The following is a 22589-nucleotide window of genomic DNA, read 5'->3' on the forward strand; positions in this document are numbered from 1 at the left end:
ATTTGTTGCCAGTTTTATTTAATGCCCCTTTATTCTTGTAGTATATGTGATTTGTTGTGTGGATCCTTGATGGGACAGTGTTTTAGCATAACAGATCCTCTCTAAACAGTAAAACTGTTTCTGAGAACAGTTCCCTTCCTAGAGTAAAGTCTGCATTGGTGAAGGGGAGCATTCACTAACGAATGTTAGTGGTAACAAATCTCTGTAGATAAGGGATTTAATTTAAAAAAAAAAAATCAGTTGTACATTAATGAAAACGGCTATATTTTGGAGTGCTCTTTATTCTTCTGCAGTTGATTAGTTTTCTGTGTTGTTTTTCTAGCAGATGTTGTAACTGATTTAAAATATGTCATTGACTTATTTGCAGGCCAGTAATGGGCAGTGGTACCAGATGAATGATTCTATTGTGTCCAACAGTGACATCAGATCTGTGCTTAATCAGCAAGCTTATGTGCTCTTTTATATCAGGTAATATCAAGTACCAAAATGCGTTCAAGATTCAGTTCCTTTCTTGTCCTTCATAATTTTTTTTTCCCATTTGTGTTTTTCCTCTCCTGGGTTAAAAATCCAATTTGGTTAATTCATCTCTGTCTACCCTAAAACTCCACTTATAGTTTAAAGCTGTAGAAGTTGTCCTTCCCTGCCTGTCTTTTTGCTCGTGTAAGTTAAATGTCTGTCTTCCGACACCCACCACTGAAAGAGTTACCTACAGAGTGAAGTGCTGCCTGTGTAGGTGGAGCATTTTGCGTCTTCTGGATCCAATACTGTGTAATTGGTTGACTTCAAGGGTGGGAGATTGAGGTGATGGGTGTTGTGAAGTTGAGTTGCTGCTTGGGGTTGGGAAAATATAATAGGAGGTCTGTTATCTAACTTACGATTTGTAGCCTTGGTTAAAGTTTGTTTAAAAAAGAACCCAAAAAACCCAACTTCCAGTTCTGTGAAGTATTTAACTGTGGGATGTGTCTAAAGCCAGGGCTAAGCAAAAGAACAAATATGAATGAATGAAATACTTATTATCTGTTGTTTCTTCAGGTCCCATGATATGAAAAATGGAGGAGAACACCCCCATTCCATTCATACACCAGGACAGTCTTCTCCCCGTCCAGTTATCAGTCAGCGGGTGGTTAATAGCAGGCAGGGGGCATCAGGTTTTATTGGCCCACAGCTTCCTCCTCACATGATTAAGGTAATCTTCATATGTAGATAATGGCATCAACTTGATAGCAGGAGTTTCGTAACCGGCCTTTGTTTATTTTTTATAAATGTTCAGGATCTCAGATTTCCTTTCCCCACAATACTGCTCTGTGTGCAGTGCTCCTTCTGCAGCCTAAGCAGCTAGAAACACTTTATTAAAGACAAACGCTGAACTGTGCAAATATTACTTCCCCTTTGCTTTGAACTTCAAACTAGGTGCCAAAAGTACTCAAAAAAGCACACTGTCAAAATATTTACTTTAAATAATATTTGAATTTATTAAAACTGAAATAATTTTAAAAGTCCAATTTTATTTTATTTTATTTATGCTGTTTCATCTTTTGCACTTCAGTTGAGCTGGTGAAACCAGACTGGCTTGTTCTCAGTTATTAGTATTGTGCAAATGTTCTAAGATTTGCAAATAATAGGGTTTTTTGTTTGGGATTTTTGTTTTTGTTTTGTATCTTGCAATCAGCAAAGGATTGCAGTTGGTGTTAGCTTTTTAAAAAACGAAACAAAATGTGAATACTGAAAATCTGAACAAAATGTGAACACTAAACTACCGGCAAGATTTTTATATATAACTTGCATAGGGGTGTTTTCTGCTTAGTCACTGGGGCAGTTTGTAGAAATATCAAGTAAGCCCATTATGTCTTGGGATATTAAATGCTGTCTATCCACATGCACACATTTTCATAGTGATTTCTTTGTAATTACAGAATTCCAGTCATTTAAATGGAACTGGATCACTAAAAGAAACTCCAAGCAGTTCTGTGGCAAGTGCTAGCAATGTTACCCTAAACAGACCAGCTTCAGCTCCACCTTCAACTTCCATTCAAAATTGGACAATTAACAGACCCATTATTCCTGACCCTTCGAAAAAACAGAAAATCACTATCAGTATTCACAATAACAAATTGCCTACTCGCCAAACTCTGTCTCAGCCCAACCTTCATAATTCTTTGGAGAATCTCAGCAAACCTGTTCCTTCGTCCACGATTACGAATTCCTCTGCAGTAAAGTCTACCTCAAATGCACCTACAATGTCAGTTGCTACTAAAGTATCTAAACAAACAGCTCCTAGTGACTCTTGTTCTAAGCCATTAATGAATGGCAAGTCTAAACTAAACTCTAGTACGTTGGTCCCTTACGGTGCAGAATCTTCAGAAGAATCTGATGAGGAGTCGAAGGGATTAGTTAAGGAGAATGGCCACTCAAAATCTTTTAATGGAATTTTGATTGGAAATGTAGTTAGTACATTACAGAACTCTTGTTCTTCCTGTCAAGATGCTGAAGAGGCTGTATCCCAGCATGAACTGCCAAAAAATGTTACAGTTAATGGTGCTATTAGTATAGATAGTGATCCTGAAGAAAATGGATTGAAATTTGAAGAAGCTACTTGCCAAGTCAAGCCTGTTAAATCTACAGAAATTCCATTTTCTAAAGTGAATGGATTGCATGGAAAAGTGAGTTTTATATTTGTTTGTTCTAGAATGTCTCTTCATGGCAAATTATAAATATGACTGTAATGTGTTCAATATTAAAATGTTCCTCATTCAGGCAAAGTTCAGAGGAAAATATACAACACAGGCTGCTGTCATAGCACTTTGTGCTGCAGTCCCTTAGATCTTGCATGCTAAGCAGGGTTGAGCTGAATCAATACTTGCTAATCTCATTTCTATATCTGTAAGATGGAGAGAGGATGCATCTTTCAGTGGTGTCTTAAAAATATTTAGCATTTATGTAATGTTTTGCAAACACGAACTATTCTTCTGAGGTGGGTACAGTAAGCATTATGTTGTGCTCAGGTACCAGAGAGGTAGGTGTGATAAATACCTGGCTATAATTCCATCTGGTAAAATGGGGAAACTGAAACATGGAGAGGTTAAGTGATTTACCTGAGTCTGTATAGCAAGTCAGGCTTAGGATCTGGGTCTACAAAACCACACTGCTTTTTTATGAAGGCTGATGTTGATGTAAAACTTTGAGGTAGTAAGGTGCACAGTGGTGTTGTCCCAGTGCATGTTGGGGGGCATTGTGGTGATAGGTGTGCAGTCTGTCAGATGAGACCAAACCTGTGGTGCTGACCATCAATGAGCCTATGTCACTCTTTATAAGAGGAGTGCTGTTTCTGGTATGTTGTCCAGATTTCATCTGACAGTTGTATTCTGCCTGTCTTAATTCCCCTACAGTTTAAAGTGTGTAGTATTGTACTTACTTTTTCTTTTTCTAAATTTGGTGATGTAGTATTGTTGTGTGCTGTTAATGCTTGCAATATTGAATGTTAGGGTGCAATGCCTACAGTGATCCATGTGTATAGTTCGTATGTCCGATTATGATTGGAAAGTGCTCTAGGACTTTTTAGGCTGAGATGCTACGTAAGTTTGTATGATTGCTATCATTCTGTCTGTTTTAACTCATACCTTTTAATTGCAGATAATACCTACAGCTTTGCCACCAGTTCCTGAAGATAGAATTTTAGAGTCTTTCCGATATAACCAGTTGAAAAGCTTGTCAGAGGAAATAAGGTAAAATACACTTTGTCCAAATAAAGATTCCATACAAATTTTATTATGGGTATACTAACTATTTATAATACTTAAATGGAAAGATTTAGATCACTGAAGGAATACCATACCATACCAAAACTAATGGTAGTGAGAACAGAACTTACGTTTGGCATTGTGCCTATTCTTCTAATATTAAAAACCTGTTGATGCCTCATGGAAAACTTTGGAAAAACATTCTATGTAGAAACCATTCTGTTGTATTGTCTATATTTTCTATATTCCTCTTCCCCTTTTTTTCACTCCTAGGGATGCATGCATGAACACGATATCTATTTATTAGTGTGGGTATAAGTATTTTTCGGTCTACCACACTTCTAAAATATGGGCAGCTCATTAGGAGTAATCCCAGCTGCTCTGCTAGGACACTGACCAGGTGAGTGTAAATTCCTGCCACCTGCCTTCCCTTGCCTCGGGAGGGAGGGAGAGGGAAACTCACTATTACAACGTTTTTATTGTGGGGAAGGGCAACCATAGCGAGTATGGTCATGAGTCATTGCAGCAGATAGATGGAGGGGGAAGTAGGAGAACTGACAGGGTAGGTGCTCCTGAAGTGTTGCACATAGAAAAGCAAGCAAAAGAGATTCCCCATGAGGAGGGAATATATTATAAGTAGATGTGTTTCTAAACAGAATGTCTTTCAGAGTTTTCCAGGAGTCAGATATTTACTGATGAAAAGGATTTTTACTCTTAACAATCGTCATGTAGATTATTTCTTATTTCTGATGAAAGTCACAAATACATTTCTATTTTGTGCAGTGCAACTGGACTTGAAAAAACTTCTGAAAATGATGGTCCTGTAGAAACTTTAGTCAGTGGCAACAATACTGTTTCCTATGAGAAGTCTAGTAAAGTTCCCGCTAACCTTAGCTGCAATGTCCAGAATCCCTTTACTACATCAGATCCTGAGACCATTTCTACCAAAGAAGAAATTGCCGAAAGTATTGTATCAAAAACTGATCATGCACATTCTGATATCAGTGGTCAGTGTAACACTATGAAAATATCCCTGGGAATTGATGATGAATTCTCTGAACAGTGTGATCCTAAGGTTTATGCAGAAAAGATAAGAGGAACACAAGAGGTAAAAAAGACTTTGAAGGAGAGCCCTCTGCACATCAGAGGGTCTGCTGAGACTGCAGAGAAATTGGGGCAAAGCCCCTTCATAAAGTCTGACAATGAATGTAGTTCTAAAAAACTTGCAGCTCTAAACATTATAGATAAATGCCAAGAAACAAAGGAGAGTGCTAATAATTACACAGATGTACCACCTACTAATGACTCTTCTGCTACAAGGTTGGATAAAGTTTTAGAGAGTCATTCTAAAGAAAACGATGGACTGGATGGTAATGAAATATGTGAAGAAAATGATAGGCAAAAACTTAAGTCTCGTTCTCCAATTAAGGAAAAAAATTGCACCCCCAAAAAAATTGACAAAGGGCATTACCGTACTAAAAGAGAGCGCTCTGAAAGTGAAGAGCAGGAGAAGCAAACCAAAAGCAAACCAGATGATGATTACTCAAAAAAAAGGCAATCCTACAGCAAGGAGAGTACAAAGCAAGATCGCTATAAGCAGGAACACTGCAATGGAAATAAGTACAAACTTATGCATAGTGAAAGAAACAGTCCTGATAATGGCAGAAGTTTAGGAAAATATACCCATTATAGATCCCGAAGTAGAGGGAAAACTGATCAGGAGAGGAGTAGATATTACCATTCTAAAAGGGAAAGATCTTGGAGTAGGGAAAGATATTACCAAGATATGCCAAGGAGATGGGACAAGTGCAGATATTACAACGATTATCCTTCTTATGCAGCAAGAGATGGTAGAGACAGAAAATTCTTTCATGGGGACAGAGACTATGACAAATCAAGTCAGGTTTACAACAGTAGGTCATATAGGGATTATTATTACACAAGCAGATGGAATCATGAACCAGTCGCTAAAGAGAGAGAGAAACATCATTTTGGCAGCTCCAAAATAGACTTGTATAATTGCTCAGCTCTCTCTCAGCACTCTGAAAAATATTCCCATGAAAAATGTGCATCCATCTCTGAAGAAAACAGTTCAAGTTTTGAGACGTCTTGCCACAAATATGATTATCTAAAAGACAGAAAGAGAAAATGTGCTAGTCTAGAAGGTAGTGACAGTGATATGGAAAAGAAACAGAGAAGGAGTTTGCAGAGTGAGCCAACGGAAGAGCAAAAAGTGAAAAAACACAAGAAGTCAAAGAAAAAAAAGAAGTCCAAAGATAAACACCGAGAGAAAGATGACAGGTAAGCAAGAGAAACTTTTATTTACAATGTTCTAAACAAACTCCTCTTTCTAATTTATCTCTGGCTGTTTCCCTGTTCTTCCCCTTTTTTCCATTGCTTCTGAGCCCATTGCACTGTAAAATCTGTCAGGGGAAATCATGTTAGTTTGATGTGTGTTGCATAGATGGGATCAAACCATGTTGTTGAGTTGTGTGAGAGCTTTGGAACAAGATGAAACAAATCATGTTATAATCATCTGCAAACAGACCCTGACTTAGTTCATTGCATACTTTTCAAAACAGGCTATGGTCAAACTTGGGTAGGCAGGCCATGACATAACTTTTCCCCCCAAAGCAGAAATGGGCTAAATTTGTTTGCACCAAATAGAGAGGTGGAGTCATGTAACTCTTCTTTTAACTGAATGGAAGCTATATGTGTCCTGTCACAAGTCTAGATGGGTGTGCAGTGCAAAGGACCAGTTTATGTGTATAGGAAAAGGAGATTTGGAGAGACACTAGTGTTTCTCTGCCTTCCCTATCCAACAAAACCACCTGTATTTTTGTTAGAGGGGAGTGCAGGTGCAGTGAAGTACAGCATGACAGTAAGGTAGAGAAGGCAGGGAAATACTAATGCTTTCCCTCTTCCTTCTTCTGAACCCTTGTGTTGATCCAGAGGTCCTCCACCTGGACTCCACTAGTCTTAGCAAACCCTGTCCAAGAAGAATCTCTTCCCCCTCCATGAGAGAGCTCATGGTTGCATTGGGATTCTTCCTTGCACAGGGCAGCAATCCCAGTCAGCGCAGGAAGCCACCTTTATCCTACGGCGCCCCAACTACACTCATCTGCAGGCCTGAAACCCGTTCTGTCTCCCACTGAAACCAGTAATATCCTCTGTTGGTTTTTATTGCAGAAAAGCAAACTTATAGCAAGTCATAACTTTACTTAGGCTTTGTGAAATAAGAAGCCTGAGAGTTTGTTCAGAGGCCCCCCAAAAAGTCAGAATCACAAGTGAAACTTCAAAAAGGTGGGATTTAAAATTGCTTAGAATTCCTACAGTACAGAAGTATGTGTTATGAAAACAAGGTAGAAAATTAGTTTTTCTTCCTAAGTGATCTGTGTGAAGCTTATTGCTAATTTAAGGGAGTACAGGACTGGTTTTCTTGTGTTTGCAACTTAACTAAACTGTGGAGCCACTAGGGCACCCCGCCGCTCAGAACTATATGATAATGCTTCCTGTCAGAGCAGATGAATTACATCATGTTCTGACCCTTCTACTGACAGCCTCGTGGTTTAGGTCCACTTCCATATTTATTCTTAATTGCTAATTATTTATCGTTTGATTTTAAATATTATAAAACTCAAAGATGGACCAGTTGAATCATCTGATGGGCTGAACTCCATGATTATGGCTGGGAGTGAAGAAAATGTTCTACTACTTTGATGAGTTGCACTCTGTTATATAGTTCCTTATTTCATATTGTGTGAAAGTGTCCTATGGATACCTTGGTTGCCAGCAACTAGTGTATTTTGAGTGTTAGAGCACACAGGGCCATGGTTTTTTATATATATATATATATATATATATATATATATATATAATATATATATCGCACAATGGGACCAAATTCTATGGCAACAGTCACTGCATTCCACAGCAATGTTAATTTATTCTGTTGTCTTGACATTCTTTTCATTCCCATCTCCCACCCACCCCACACATTACTATGGTTCATTGTTGGAATCTATTTGTTGACTTAAAATTGGTGGATGATCACGTTCAACAGTGATTAGATTTGAGGGTAGTTTTTGCTTTGATCACCAGGTGGTTCCTCTCCAAACCCTGGGGCTTGGCTCCTGCACTTTTCTCCAGCCAGCCCAGTTAATCAATCCACACTTCTGATTCCTCCCATTCCCTTGCTGCAAATTGGGCTCTAGCTCTAACATTGCTACCCCTGCTGCCTGACTCTGTGGAACAATACAGGGAGCAGGCACTGCAATCCAGTTATCCCCTCCGCAGCTGATCTGTTATGCAAAGTGCATTACCTGATGTATTGAGTATTCCACTGTTTTCAGCAGAGCAGGACAGATGCTGGAGTAGAGGAACAGTAGCACAGCTGTTAAAAAAATAAGATGTGCTCTTTATTTTGAGCTTTGGCCAGCCATATTGCATATGTATAAATAAAGTGTAATATGTTTGTAACAATAGTATAAGCATCACATTTGTTTTCATATTCACTTCTACGTTTTTTTCAGACATCACCAGGATTCAGACTTCTCTGGGGCCTGCTCTGATTCTGACATCCACAAACATAAGAAAAAGAAGAAGAAAAAGAAGAAACATACAAAGAAACCTGAGGGGTTTATTGAATATTTAGATCCTAATATCCAGAAGGCTGCTGGCTCTGAGGCTAATAAGACATGGGAGAAAAAAGAATTTCATTGTACAGATGACCCTCCATCTGAAGAATATAGTAAACATGGGAGTAAACGGCCTCATGAGGGAGGGGATGCTGATTCCTGTCATAAAACAAAATACATAGGAGGAGGCCAGGAAAATAGCTATCACATATCTAAAGAGTATAGCAAAGGTAAGAGACCATTAGAAATTAATGGGATTTCTATTTTTTTCAAATAGAGAAAAATATTTAAAGCCATTTTAAGTGCTTTGTAATACATATACAGTATGTCACATCTTCCAGACACCAAGCAACACCGTTATGTTGGATAATTTCTTCAGTTTTGTATATCTGTGAAATAGATAAAATTAGTGATTTTTACTTACCCTAGGTTATTGACTACGCAGTTGCTGTCATCAGCATGTTTGTTACAAGAAATCCTTGGGTAGATCATATTGATGAGTTGTAGTATGAGCTTACAGCAGGTAGGGAGGGGAAAAATAGCATTGTTGCTATTGTCCATTCTGCCTGTGTCAAGTATGCTTAATTTAAATATTTGTGCCTTTTGGTTTTTTTCCTGAGCACAGTAAATATTTTTATACTAATTTGTGTCATATATAAATTGTTTTTGGTGAGGGGAGGAGGGGAAGTCCAAAAAATTTTGGAATCCAGTAATCCTTGACCAACAAAGTTTCTGCAAAAAATCATTCCTTATATATAGGGCCCTACCAAATTCGTGGTCTATTTTGGTCAATTTCACAGTCATGGGATTTTAAAAATCATAAATTTCATGATTTCATCTATTTAAATCCTGAAATTTCACAGTGTTGTAATTGTAGGCGTCATGACCCAAAAAAGAGTTGGGGAGGGTGGGGGTTTGCAAGGTTATTGGAGGGGGGGTTGTGGTACTGCTACCCTTACTCCTGCGCTGTTGCTGCTGCTGGTGCCGCCTTCAGAGCGGGGCAGCTGGAGAGCGGTGGCTGCTGGCCGGGAGCCCAGCTCTGAAGGCAGAGCAGCTGCCAGAAGTAGCCGCACTCCTGCCGCCCAGCTCTGAAGTCAGTGCAGAAGTATGACCTTGACCCCAAAATGACCTTGTAACCCCCCTTCAACTGCCTTTAGGGTCAGGACCCCCAATTTGAGAAATGCTGGTCTCCCCATAAAATCTGTATACTAGAGAGTAAAAGCACACAAAAGACCAGATTTAACGGGGGGAGACCAGATTTCAAGGTCCGTGATGCGTTTTTCATGGCCGTGAATTTGGTAGGGCACCCTACCAAATTCTACCAAAAACTACCAATGGATGTGTTTACCTACATTATTATGTGGGAAATTGGATTGTAATTCAACCCTTCTTTTCTGAGCAGGGAAGTGGGAGGAAAGCCTTACATTGCTCTGTAATAACTCCCCTGGCCATGTTGGAAACATTGGTGACTGGCTAAGGGGATAACCCCTTGCATAAGAGAGTGGATAGCACTATGTTGTTGTAATTAGTGAATCTTGTGACTAAAGGAGATGAAATAAGGGTGGATGATTTAAGTCAAAATAACAAATCACCAACTCTAATCTTTATTTAAATCAGCAAGCAGGAAATCTTGACATAAATTACAGATTTTAATTTTGTTTTACATTTGGGACTGGACTTGGATTTATGGGACCTGGGTTCTATTCCCAGCTCAGTCACTGGTCTGCTAGGTGACCTTGGGTACCTCATATCTGTAAAATGGGGAGAATGATGGTTACATCCTTTGTCAAGTGCTTTGAGATCTACTGATAAATGCTGTATAAGACCTAGGTATTTGCACTTCTAAGTTACTTTCCTAGAGAAAGGTTCAGTCTCATTGATTAGTATAACCATTTAAACATGCTAATTTGCAATCAAATATCATTTTTACACTAAATTTTATACTTTTGCTAAACAGGAGGATAAACTGCATCTATACATCCTTAAGAAATTATATAGCTTAACCTATATATCTATCAGTTTCTTAATTATTGTATTTTTGTTAGAAAATGAAAAGCTAATTTCTATATTCTTTGTATCAAAGTGCATTTGGATGGAATTTTAACGTAAAAAACATGAAAATATTTTTAGTTAAATAAAACTACTGTAAATGTTCTGGATGTATAAAGTTTACCAAACTGTGTAAAAATGTAAAATCATTTAGAACTGATTTTATTAAACACAGGAAGTTTAAGTTATCACTGTGGGCCAGATTTTCAAAGGTATTTAGGCACTTAAAGATGCAGATAGAGGCCCAGTGGGATTTTCAGAAGTGCCTAAGGACTAGGTAGGAACATAATGCCCATTGAAATTAACAGCCAATGAAATCAATGGGAGTTGTATGCCCAATCTGTTTAGATACTTTTGAAATCCCATTAAGCCCCTATCTGTATCTTTAGGCCTAAATACCTTTGAAAATCTGGCCTATTGTCCAGGTTTTTACAATGAGTAGATCTCCCCCTTTCCCAGCTGGTTTTTATTTATAGAGCGGAAGAGAAAAACAAGCTTTTCTGCTTGTCAGTTCCCATTCAGTTTCTCAACTTTGAATGAACTAGTCCAGAAGAAAATATTCTCTGCATTTGCTACCTAAACTGAAAGTAATTAAGGTAAAAGCTTTTCTGCACAACAGAAACTGAAAGTACTGATATTTGGGAAAATGTAAATCACTCCATTGTAAAGACTGAAAATAATAGCTACTTAATGCAGTACATATTGTTACAAAGCTTGAGTTGGCCCCAACAGTTAAATATTTTCCTCCTGATTCTGTATATAATTAAAAAAGCAGCACCCTTTAGATCAGGGGTTCTCAAACAGGAGGTTGCAAGGTCATTACATGGAGGGGTCGCAAGCTCCCCAAACCTCGCTTGCCTCCAGCATTTATAATGGTGTTAAATATATTTAACAGTGTGTTTTAATTTATTAGGGGGGTTGTACACTGAGGCTTGTGATGTGAAAGGGGTCACCAGTAAAAAAGTTTGAGACCCACTGAATAGATGCACCATATATTTTGTGTTGTTTTAATAGATTATAGCAATTTGAGGCCTTAACTTAGATTGTCTTATAGAATAAAGTGACTCGTGGCCATTGCAGGCCCATTGCACTTAGTTCTCGGGCTGTATGGTGTTTGCCTATGAACTTGTTATTAATTTCCTATATTTTTAAAAATATTTTACTGTTATGGATACGCCAGTTCGCAAACGCAAGTCGTTTTCTGTCCAAGAGAAATTGTGTACCCTGGATCAACTAAAGAAGGGCAAACAACAAACTTAGCTTGCTAGAGATCTAGGAATTAGCGAGTCCACTCTGCGAGGGTGGAAAAAAGAAAAGCTCTGTAGCCTACCCTGCATTCTTGAAGAGGAAACTGGTTTACAGCATAAAAAGGTCAAGTTTGCTAATGATGAAAGCCTAGATTCAGCCTTGTACCAATGGTTTGTCCATGCTCGCTCAGAAAGAGTTCCCATTTCTGGCCCTATTCTGAAAGGTCAAGCAGAGAAATCTGATCACTTTATCAATGGAAATGAATCCAAATGTAAGGCGAGTAACGGCTGGCTGGACAGATTCAAAAAAAGGCACACTATAAGCCAAGTTCTTGTGTTTGGGGAAATCCGCTCAGCTGATAAAGAGGCTGCTGATTCCTACCCAATTGAGCTTAAAAAGTTGCTGGAGGAAGGTTGCTATACAGCCGATCAAGTTTACAACTGCGATGAGACTGGTTTATTCTTTAAAATGTTACCCGTTCGCACCCTCGCAACCAGGACTGATAGTCACAAATGAGAAGGCTTGCAGAGGAAGGACCAAGTCACTCTCTTGTTTTGCGTCAACAAGTTCGGCAGCCACAAAGTCAGATCTCCGATGATTGGAAAAGCGAAGTCTCCCAGATGTTTTCATCATGTTAATATGAAGGCCCTTCCCTTTGAATACACCAACAGCAAGAATGCATGGATGAATAGCTCCATATTTGAAGACTGGTTCCATAAAACTTTCGTGCCAGCCGTTGGGGCTCATTTGTGAAAACTCAAGCAGGAGCAAAAAGCTCTCCTCCTGCTAGATAATTTCCCTGCCCACCCCCAGCAGAAAATCTTGTCAGTCGTGATGGCAAGATTAAAGTCTCTTATCTCCCGAAGAACACTACATCAGAAATCCAGCCACTGGACCAAGGCATCATATCGGTATTTAAGCAAAACTATTGTCGCAAAATGATCAAGCAGATGGTAGCGGATAACAACTCCTTCGACACATCACTGGCGTCACTCAACTTGAAAGAAGTCTGTCACCTCGGCAGGAAAGCCTGGGATGCTATGTCTACACATTGCGTTGAACAATGCTGAATAAAGGATCTTGGTCCAGCTTTTCCGTCATCTACAATGATGGTAACGACGACGAGCCTGAATTTACAAGATTCACTGAAGACAACATACGTTTAGCTGAAGAAGTATTCAGAGAATATGAGCACAGTCATTATGATATCTTCAATTGGTTTTCAGCAGATGACATCTGCCACATATATGAACACATCTCAGATGACGAAATTGTCGCAGATGTCAGCGGGAAGAATGAAGCTGCACCATCAGAGCCGGAAACCAGTGGCACTGATGACGGCACCTCAACTTCCCCACCAAAAATGTCCGAGGAAGTAAAGCACCTAGAAGCCAGTTTGAGGTGGCTGGAAACTCAAGTCATGGACAGCGTCAAAATCCTCCAACTCAGAAGCATTCTTGACTTTGCTAGAAGCCAACAGTCTGCGGCAAATAAACAGACCACACTAGATAGCTTTTTTTAAGAAGTGATGAAATTTAAAATTATGGAGTCATGCAACCAGATTGATTTGCACTCTGCGCAATTATTAGTATAGTCGATTTCATGTTTCTTTCATGTATATGTAATTAATTGACTACTTTTGTGTTTAAAACACGCTGGGATAACCGTTGTTGTTTTTTTTTTTTTACAAGACTTAAACTGACCGGCTTGAAATGGTAAATTTTCGTAACCTCGCTATAAAGCGACCCCGGATTTATCACGATCGAGTTTTTTTATCTCAGTTATCGCGTTATAGCAGGGTTTCACTGTATTAGTAGTTTTATTAATTACTGTATAAACTCAATTAAGGTCCTTGAAGTAGTAGTTTTTTAATAATGCTTTGATCTTATAATTCTTTTTATCTGAAGATTTGAAATTACTTCATAAATCTGGATCAGTATCATGACCATACTGCAGATAGGGAAACTGAAGCATAGAGGTTAAATGATTTGCCAAGGTCCTTGCAGAGCTGGGACTTGAATCCAAATCAGACTTCCAGTCCAACTTTCTATCCACTGGACTATACTTTCTTGGGATTACATGAAGACAGAATGGTAGTTTGACAAATTAGGATTGGGGGAAGTATTTCATGCAGAGGGGTGGCATGGTCAAATGCACATAGATGAAGGAGATTAACAAGGTACTGAAACTGGTATAGTTAGTTGGTGGAGGGTTTGAGTTAGGGAATGAGGTCTGAAATGTAGGTAAGGACTTTGTGAAGGGCTTTGAAAGGTACAAATGAGTAGTTTAAACTTGATGTGGTGGTTAATTGGAGAACCAGTGAAGGAATTCAGAGAGGGCAGTAAATTCACTCTGATCAATCAGGAAGATAATCTGGAAGCTGCATCTTGGACAGATTGGGAAGGAGTGAAGTAAGGGAAGAAAATTTCAGTAATCAAGATGGGAGATGATGCTATGTGACTTCCAGATACAGATTAGGAGCATTCCAATAAAACATCTTATTAACAAAGGCTGCCAAAACAAGTCACTTAATTAGAAAGGCTGCCCCAGTAACAATTTGTTTATACTAAGAGTGCTGACTTGTTAATCAAAGTAATGCTAGTTTGTGATAAGTGGATTTTGTTAATATTGAAATACTTTCTATTTCAGCTATAGAGCTACCTTGTCATAAGGACCATGGACACACAGTCATTAAATCTTTGGATGGCAACTTTGCATACACAGATGAAACCAGATGGAAAGTATGTTAAATTCCTGTGATTCTATTTCATTTTAGGTATAGTAATACAGACAAATTGGCTGCCGCAGGCTTTTTACCGTAGTGCATAGTCCAACCTTTTCCCTATTTTTATTAACATAAGCGAGCAATTTGATATCTCCCGTATAGAACAAAAAATACAATCCTAATTTGGATTCTAAATGTAATTCATTTTGGACTTTCTCCTACTGCTCTCACCTAAAATCAATATACCATATGTTTTTGAATTAGTCTTTTTTAACCCTTCGGCATCAGCTGTAGACTAGATGAACCCCATACAGCTATCAGTGGCTGAAAATTAAGTTCTTGACACAATTTTTTTTGTTTTAAAATAACTTTTTCTTATGAAAATGTTCATAAACTAACTATTTAGTACCATCGTTAGATAGATATAGTTCCAGGTATCCAAATACCAAATGTGTAGAGAGAGATTAATTTCCAAGTCTAATATTTATTTTTACTTGTATTGCTGTAGATTGGTATAGATTAAGAGTGATTTCCAAACACTAAGCACCAATTGCTAGACACTAAAAATCAGGGACTGAATAGAGATGATGGATTTATGGTTTATTATAGGGATGGCCCAACCGTGGCTCATGAGCCATATGCGACTCTTTTACAGTTAGTGTTGCTCGTGAACCCCCCTAAACCCCTGCATCTCTGTCTACCACACTTCGGGGGAGCTAGGGGCTTCTGTCCCATAGGAGGCGCCTGCTGGGGCTCAGGGCTTCTGCCCTGCGCAAGGCCCCAAACCTCACCACAGGGCAGTCGCCCTTAGCTCCTAGCCTCAGCAGGCACGCCTGGCTCTTGTACTTCTGAAAATGAATTGTATGCAGCTGGGAGGGTTAGGCCACCCCTGGCTTATTACAACAATCTGTAACCCACCGACACCCTAGTTTTGTCCTATGACTGCAGAGGTGTTAACAGACCACTCTATCTTGAATGGTCCCTTGGAATAAGCCCTAACTACGCATGCCAAACCAGCTGTTCCACCCTGCATTTAGCTGTGACCCGGAGGGCTTGTCTGCACTGGCACTTCCCAGCGCTGCAACCTTCTCGCTCGGGGCGTGAAAAACACCCCCTGCGTGCTGCAAGCTTCACTGCTGTGAAGTGCTAGCATAGACTGCGCACCAGCGCTGGCAGCTGTTCCCCTGGTGGAAGTGGGGGGGTTAATAGCACCGGACGAGCGCGCTCCCGGTGCTGTGCCGCGGCTACACTAGCCCCCGGCAGCGCTTTGACGTTGCTGGGGAAGACCTGCTCTGAGTATCTTTCCCAGACCTGAAGAAAAGACTCTGAATGGTTCGAAAGCTAGTCTCCCTCCGACAGAAGTCGATCCCATAAAATATTACCTCACCTACCTTGTCTCCCTAATATCCGGGAACCAACGAGCTACAACTACGCTGTCTGCACCCATTGAGTGTAGGACTTACCCAGGAGTTGGTTTTTTCTCATCACTAGCACAGCAGTGCTCTGCAAAGTAGCAACTGAATTACACTGGTTTTAGAACAACTGAGATCTTGCCAACCTGTTTTCCTCTCTTGTAGGTGAGTGAAAAGTAATCCTTGCAGAAAAAACTCACTAGCCACAGGCAAGTTGTATTTGTCAAACTTCAGTATTTTTTATGTCCTTGGCAATTGGGTGAGGGGAGCTCTGTTGCTAACAAATAGTGGCCTGAAGATGCATATAATTTTGAGGTGAAAAATCAGCATCTTACTGCCCACTCTAATGGTCAATGGTCTAATGGCAGTGTCATTCCAGCACAGATAACAAGGGAACTTCAGCATCTCAAAAGTTGTGAGCTGCATTGTGTGTGACTGCTGGATTATTAACACAGGGAGAAATTCCTTTAAGATTGACTTAAATTGTGGTGATCTGCTAGTCTTGCTATTGGAATGACTCTTCATTTATTTAAAAAAAAAGCAGCTGTTTCTCTGGCTAATGTAAACTGCAATTGCACTAAGGCTTTGTCTACACTAGCACCTTTGTCGGCAAAATGTTTGTCGGTCAGGGGTACGAAAGGAAACACACTTCTAACCAATGTAAGTTTCAACAAAAACGCTGGTGTGGACAGTTCTGTGTTAGTGGGAGACGCTCTCCCGCTGACATAGCTACCGCTGTTTATTGGAGATGGTTTAATTATGCCGGCGGGAGAGCTCTTCCCCCAGCTTAAGGGGCTACATAGAGGGGTGCCGCTGTAAGGTCTGTAGTGTAGACGTAGCTTAAGAGGAGCTTTCTGCACTGAAAAGTCCCTTCAGGACAAGAGATGGAGGGTAACTGTAGAGGGAGAAACTACTAACGATGGAAAGGGCTATAACTGGGTTCATAACTTCTAGAAATATTTTGAGTGAGGATATTAAAACAAGGTATTTGTAGATCTCGGTATCTAGGGGCTGCCTTTAGATTCCTAAAATTTAGAAATCTGATCAACTGCAGATTTCTGTTGCTACTATCTACATTCCAGCAAGTCATTTCTGTCCCTCTGCCCAGGAAGCGAAGCAGTATCAATACAGCTCTTTATATTGATTTGATTGAAAAATCCAAGTCTCTATATACACTGGTAGTTACCATAGATAGGTAACATTTTAACAATATCATTTCCGTGTCCCAAATAGCACAGTGTGAGAAATGTGGACTTTTTAATGGGAAAAGTGTAGGTGCAGTCCTCACTGTTCAAAAGCCCATATATGCCTGTTTTAGATAAGGAAAACAGAAGGCAGAGCACAGAAGAAAAATAATCAGAATGTAAAGGATTTTGTCTGTAATGAATGTGAGTTGGCCAGCAGGTGGCAAAATTGGTTCAGTACAGACAAGTAAAATCTATGGTAAGGAAGAAAGAAAGTGTGTGTTAAATAAATCACCAAACACATTGTTTTTGTGTGTGTTGCGATTTATTGTGCTTTATTGTAGGGCAGAAATGTGTTAACAAAATTTTAAAAAATTACATAACAGGCAGGATGATACTGTTGTGGTGACAGTGCTAGGCAGAGTAACCTCCTAAGTCTGAGGAATCTTAACCTTTTCATATACTTAAGGAAGTCAGTTGGCTTTATTTAGACTGTAGAAAAGATGAGAAAATACAAAGCATTAAGCAGTTTCTGAATGAGTTATCCCAAAAGAATGGAACAATGCTTGGAGAGGGTATGAAAATCAAACCAAGTTATAGGGCTAACTAGCTGATGGGACAAATATATATGAGTACAAGACAACTGTGACAGACGAATTAATGGGACATTATCTTGGGTTGGGATCTTGTCAGATTTAATTAACTAAATGGCTGAAGCTGGCTAGTGATTGGACTGGAGGCTTAAAAAAATTCCAGGTGCTGCATAAAACAGAACTTCTGACTTTGAGTGGCATTTTCCCCTGTCATTCTTAAATCAGGGCCCTAGCAAGTTGCTGGAGGTGTCATTTTTTGGGGACCGCTTAACCATGAGATCATTAATGAAACCAGGGCATTTAATGTTAAGAATGTCCTGGCCAAATTCTAACCAAGTTTGCTTACCTAGGATTAAACTCAGCAACCTTGTAAGTTGAGGACAGAATTGGTTGCATTTCAGTTTTGAAATCCTTCTGCTGTCAGGGGGCAGGGCAGTCAGGTGTCAGGGAGCGGAGCGGGGGTTGGAGAGGGGGTTGGGGGTTCTGAGGGGGTCAGTCAGGGGGCACGAAGTGGGAGTGGGCGGATATGGGGCAGGGCCAGATTGTTTGCGGAGGCACAGCCTTCCCTACCTCGCCCTCCATACAAGTTTGCCCACTCCTGTTCTAGGAATTATTTCAGGGAAGTTCTGTGGCCTGTGTTATATAGGAGGTCAGATTAAATGGCCTTGGAATCTGCTTTTGTGTTGAAATTTCATATCAGGAAATGACACTTTCTCCTCTTATCTTTCAGATTCAAAGTGTGTTGATGGAAGCCATCCCTACAGTTTAAACTCTATTTATAACAGAACAATTAACTCTTCAATCCATAAGTGGTGCTTCAGAATACTGTACAGGATTTTACCATGGAAGAACTTTTTTTAGTTTTTACCTTGAGACTTTTTTTAAAAATGTACCCATAATCCAAAAGGATGGAAACTTTCTACAACTGCTGAACATTGTAAATATCACACTGAAAATAATGCCCTGGAATAGAACATCTCAAATGCTGCTTAATTACAGACTCAGGTTGATTATGTGTTATTCATGTAATATTACTCCACGTTAAACTTCTGGTGCAAGCGACTAGAAAACCACAACTGACAGTCTGTATATTTAATTTAAATACTTATTTAAAATTTCACAAGCTTTCAGAATATCTCTAGATATCTGACACTAGAAACTAATTTACTTCACACTTTAGCTGTATTCAAGCTTTGAAGGAAAAACGTACAGAAAAGTTCTGGTTTGGAACTTTGTGAAACATACCACTCATCATACACAGTTCTGAATGTATCTCTGACTATTTGTATACCCTCCCATATGTTTTTGTTACTTTTTTATATAGTGTCACTTGTGTTGTCTGTTTTGTCCCTTTAAAATTACAGACAAATTCATACTGTGATTTTATTTTTATTATGAAATGCTATCAAACTGTGATACTTCTTATTCACTGGTCCTGCATCAGGAGATGGAGTGGGGAAGCTGTATTAAATACAGTTCATCTGTATAATCTGTCTGGTTTATACAAGCTGTGTTGTTCAGAGATGTCTAAAGTTTGATCTTGTTTTTTTTTAAAGATAAAGCACTTGCCCCACTGTAAATATATAGCATGTAAAATTTATATAGTATATAAATACAGGAAAGTCAAAAGAGCTTTTTACACTGTTTACTTGTTATTTATTCAACTTCTACCCCTTAGAGTGCACTGAAGGGCTGAAAAGCTTAACTGTAGCTCTGCCTTGATGTCAGATGACAAAGGGGGTGTGGTCAATGCTCAATTATATTGTCTTTTAAATTATTGCATTGATTAATGTTAGCAGAGGGGAATGACAATTCTTCCACCTGTTCTTAGTACCATTCTATTTTCCACCAAGTTATGACTGCCTAATGTGCTCCTGCTGTCTCCTGTGGAAGGCCTTAAGACAGAGCTTGTCATAAATACACTTCTGACTCTCCACACCTTCCCTGTGGCAACAAAAGTAACATGAAAATTAATAGGTCAGTTGTGAGAAAGTAAACCTGTAGCTGCTTACTATTGTTCCCCAAGCCCCATATTTTGTACCTATGCTCTTCTGCAGTAAAGAACTTTGTCTTAGTACAGACTCTCCTCTTATTAGGAATGACTGCTACTGCTCATCTCTCCAGTTTGTCTGTTTTACCTTACTGTTTGCTCTGAATTCAGTTTCTTGTTTAGTCAGAAAACAGCTAAAACTCCAGGCTTTTCTATCTTTCAACATCACTAAAACTGGTCCTTAAGAGCTGCAGCTAAATACCATTAGCCTAGGATAAAGTTTTTGCATTTTTGGGAGAAAAATTAAATACAGAGTAAGTTTGTGGTCAGGTTTCATAGGAAACTATGCATTTGCCTTTGACCAGCTTTGTAAAATAGCCTGCCAAAGGTAGCTTGCAAAGGAAAACTCAATTTGAGCAGTTTTATTCCTTTCATGTAGAAAATAAACCTATTTTTCCTGAAAGATTCTGGATGAGTAGAGAATTAGTAGGTTTAAACAGGCACCTGATGATGAAAGTGATTTTTATTCAGAGTAGTTACTTTGCTTGGCAGGAATTTGAGTTTAATATAAACACATAGGCAAAAGAGATGTCTATTACATCTTTAACATGTACTCAACCTTTTCAGTTTAGGGCTGACACCTCTCAGTCTGCATATAAGATCAAGGAGGCTGCAATCCAGGTCATGCCTTGCCATGCCTAAAATTTCAGCTGCTTTGAAATATCAATTCTCTGGCTTTGGATACATCTGCATTTTCCTTTTCAATGTCTCTTATCTGATTAAAGAAAAAGAGGTCATTCATCTTTGCAGCCTGTCTATCAAGAGAACTGAGCAAACATCAGTTATTACTTTGCCCTATTTAAAGCCCCAAATAAGGAAAGTGTCTTCAGGTTAGCACTTACACGCTTAAGTGGTTTACGGAATAATGCCTAGGTCAGATATTAAAGAAAATGTCTGGTTTGTAAGGCAGAATGAGCAAAAGTTAAGTAATTTAAAGAGTGATTATGACCAGAGCTGGGACAGGGGGAATTCTGGATTTGATAGCCACTTGCATAGTAACTGCTTTTGGAGTAAGATAAATCTTAATCTGTATCAAAATCTTGAGCAGGTGGATCCCTTATTCTGTATTTTTATCCTTAGTAAATGAAAGGAGCTAGATGGCTGCATAGTTTCATACTTTATTTTATTTTTCAAAATGAAATCTCACCACAGTTTAATCATCTTACTGGTAAACGAGCCCATTAATATTTGCAATGGATTTACACAGCCATAATATTACCTCAGATTTACTTGATACATAATTTTCATGCAAATTGTGTACAATGCGTAACAAATCAATACATAGCTGTACAGTATTTACAATAACTTTATAGTGAATAGAAATGCTTTCCAAGAAAATATAGAAATAAACTGGTAAACCACAATTTATAGCTTCTCATCTACAAGAGACCTAACTTTTCCAGCAAGCATATCTAGATAGACATGTATTAAAATTTAAAAATATGCATTGCTATGAAGCATTATAAATGCTGAGTTTAAAAAGGTGGTTTTGTACCATATGCTTCAAAATGTTAAGTGACTGACTAAAAAGAGCTTTGTCAGGTTATGTAGCCTTTAAATCAGTCCAGCTGATCTTCAGTATTATACACTTTCTTCCCTAGATGACACTAACTGAAGTTGAAATTAGTAGTGACCTAGGGCCATGAAAGTTATGGATGCTGGCAGGGGCCAGAAAAGTAGCAGAAGCAGCAGTCTGTTGCCAGGATCTCTGCCTCCTGTCCCCATGTTGCTTAATGGGTAGTATAAAAAAACAACCCTGCTATATGAGAACTTCTTAAGAACTGAAAAATAGGGAGATTTTTCAATACAGAACAGGAATAGGGAAGTCAACTGCAATTAGATTGCTTTTTCTGAGGCCAGGCCAGCAAAAACAAGTGGTGCTTTAGGCCATGATGGTGGCTTGCCTTAAACTCATCCTAACCTTAAATCCTCACAAGAGAGGGCTTTTCATCCCCTCCTGGACAGTAATTAATCTAGCCAAAATTTTCATAAACTATTTTTACTAGCCTTAAGGCCAGTGGAAATGTTGGCTCAATTTCAATCCCTGTGAATAATGCTACAGAGAACAATTGAAATAAAATATTCTTACACAAAAATGCTACTGGCACGTTTGGTGGTAAATTAATTATATTGAGCACCATATTTAATCTTTCATTCAGAATAAAAAAATTGACATAAGTTGCTGCTTCTTAAAATGACTCTTTTTTAAATGCTAAAGAATAGTATATATATTTCTTGCTATAACATACCATAGTTACACACCATTCCAAGTGTTAGAATTACAGGGTATGAAAAGTTTCAGACTAAATACAGCAGATCACATCTCTTAAGGCATTTCCTTCATGCTTATAGACAAATATCCTTGACAATAAGAAGACTGTTTTCAAAGGATTGTGTTTTTCAGGGATGTAAGGACTGGTACAGAAAGTCTTCATAGCCCATCGATGCTTTTGTAACCTTCTAGACTATTTTAATGATTAAAATGATTTGTTTACAGTTTTACACCTTAACAACCATGGTTTGGACTTGTAATAGGAATGGTGACAAATCCAAAATGTTTCCAGCCAAGCCCTCCCTAACACCCAGTCCTTAACAAAACATACTTTTTAGGGCTGTCAATTAATTGCAGTTGACTCACTCACGATTAAATTTTTTTGAGTTAATTGCGATTAACCACACTGTTAAACAATAGAATACCAATTGAAATGTATTAAATACTTCGGATGTCTTTCTACATTTTTATATAGATTGTATTCTGTGTTGTAATTGAAATCAAAGTATATTATTCTTGATTACAAATATTTGCACTGTGAAAGAAAGTAGTATTTTTCAGTTCACCTCATACAAGCACAGTAGTGCACACTGTGTCGTAAAAGTGCAACTAACAAATGAAGACTGTTACATAACTGCATGCTAAAACAATATAAAACTTCAGAGCCTACGAGTCCACTCAA

At 38.7% G+C, this 22589-nt stretch overlaps 1 protein-coding gene across 2 annotated transcripts in view; it reads left to right on the forward strand.

Annotated features, from left to right (window-relative positions):
* USP42 (ubiquitin specific peptidase 42) overlaps positions 1-19217 on the forward strand; it is a 39961-nt gene extending 20744 nt beyond the window's left edge. Inside the window, exons 11-19 of one of the 2 annotated variants that reach the window (XM_077828566.1) lie at positions 368-468; positions 1033-1186; positions 1914-2660; positions 3631-3722; positions 4521-6038; positions 8270-8604; positions 14321-14412; positions 15974-16017; positions 18316-19217. In XM_077828566.1, coding sequence (XP_077684692.1) covers positions 368-468; positions 1033-1186; positions 1914-2660; positions 3631-3722; positions 4521-6038; positions 8270-8604; positions 14321-14412; positions 15974-15988 — 3054 coding nt within the window. In that variant the 3' untranslated portion in view covers positions 15989-16017; positions 18316-19217. The remainder of the gene's footprint in view (positions 1-367; positions 469-1032; positions 1187-1913; positions 2661-3630; positions 3723-4520; positions 6039-8269; positions 8605-14320; positions 14413-15973; positions 16018-18315) is intronic. The other variant, XM_077828565.1, reaches the window with a different exon arrangement.
* The last annotated feature ends 3372 nt before the right edge of the window (positions 19218-22589 follow it).

Source organism: Eretmochelys imbricata, chromosome 10 (genome assembly GCF_965152235.1).
Source record: "Eretmochelys imbricata isolate rEreImb1 chromosome 10, rEreImb1.hap1, whole genome shotgun sequence".
Taxonomy (NCBI): domain Eukaryota; kingdom Metazoa; phylum Chordata; order Testudines; family Cheloniidae; genus Eretmochelys; species Eretmochelys imbricata.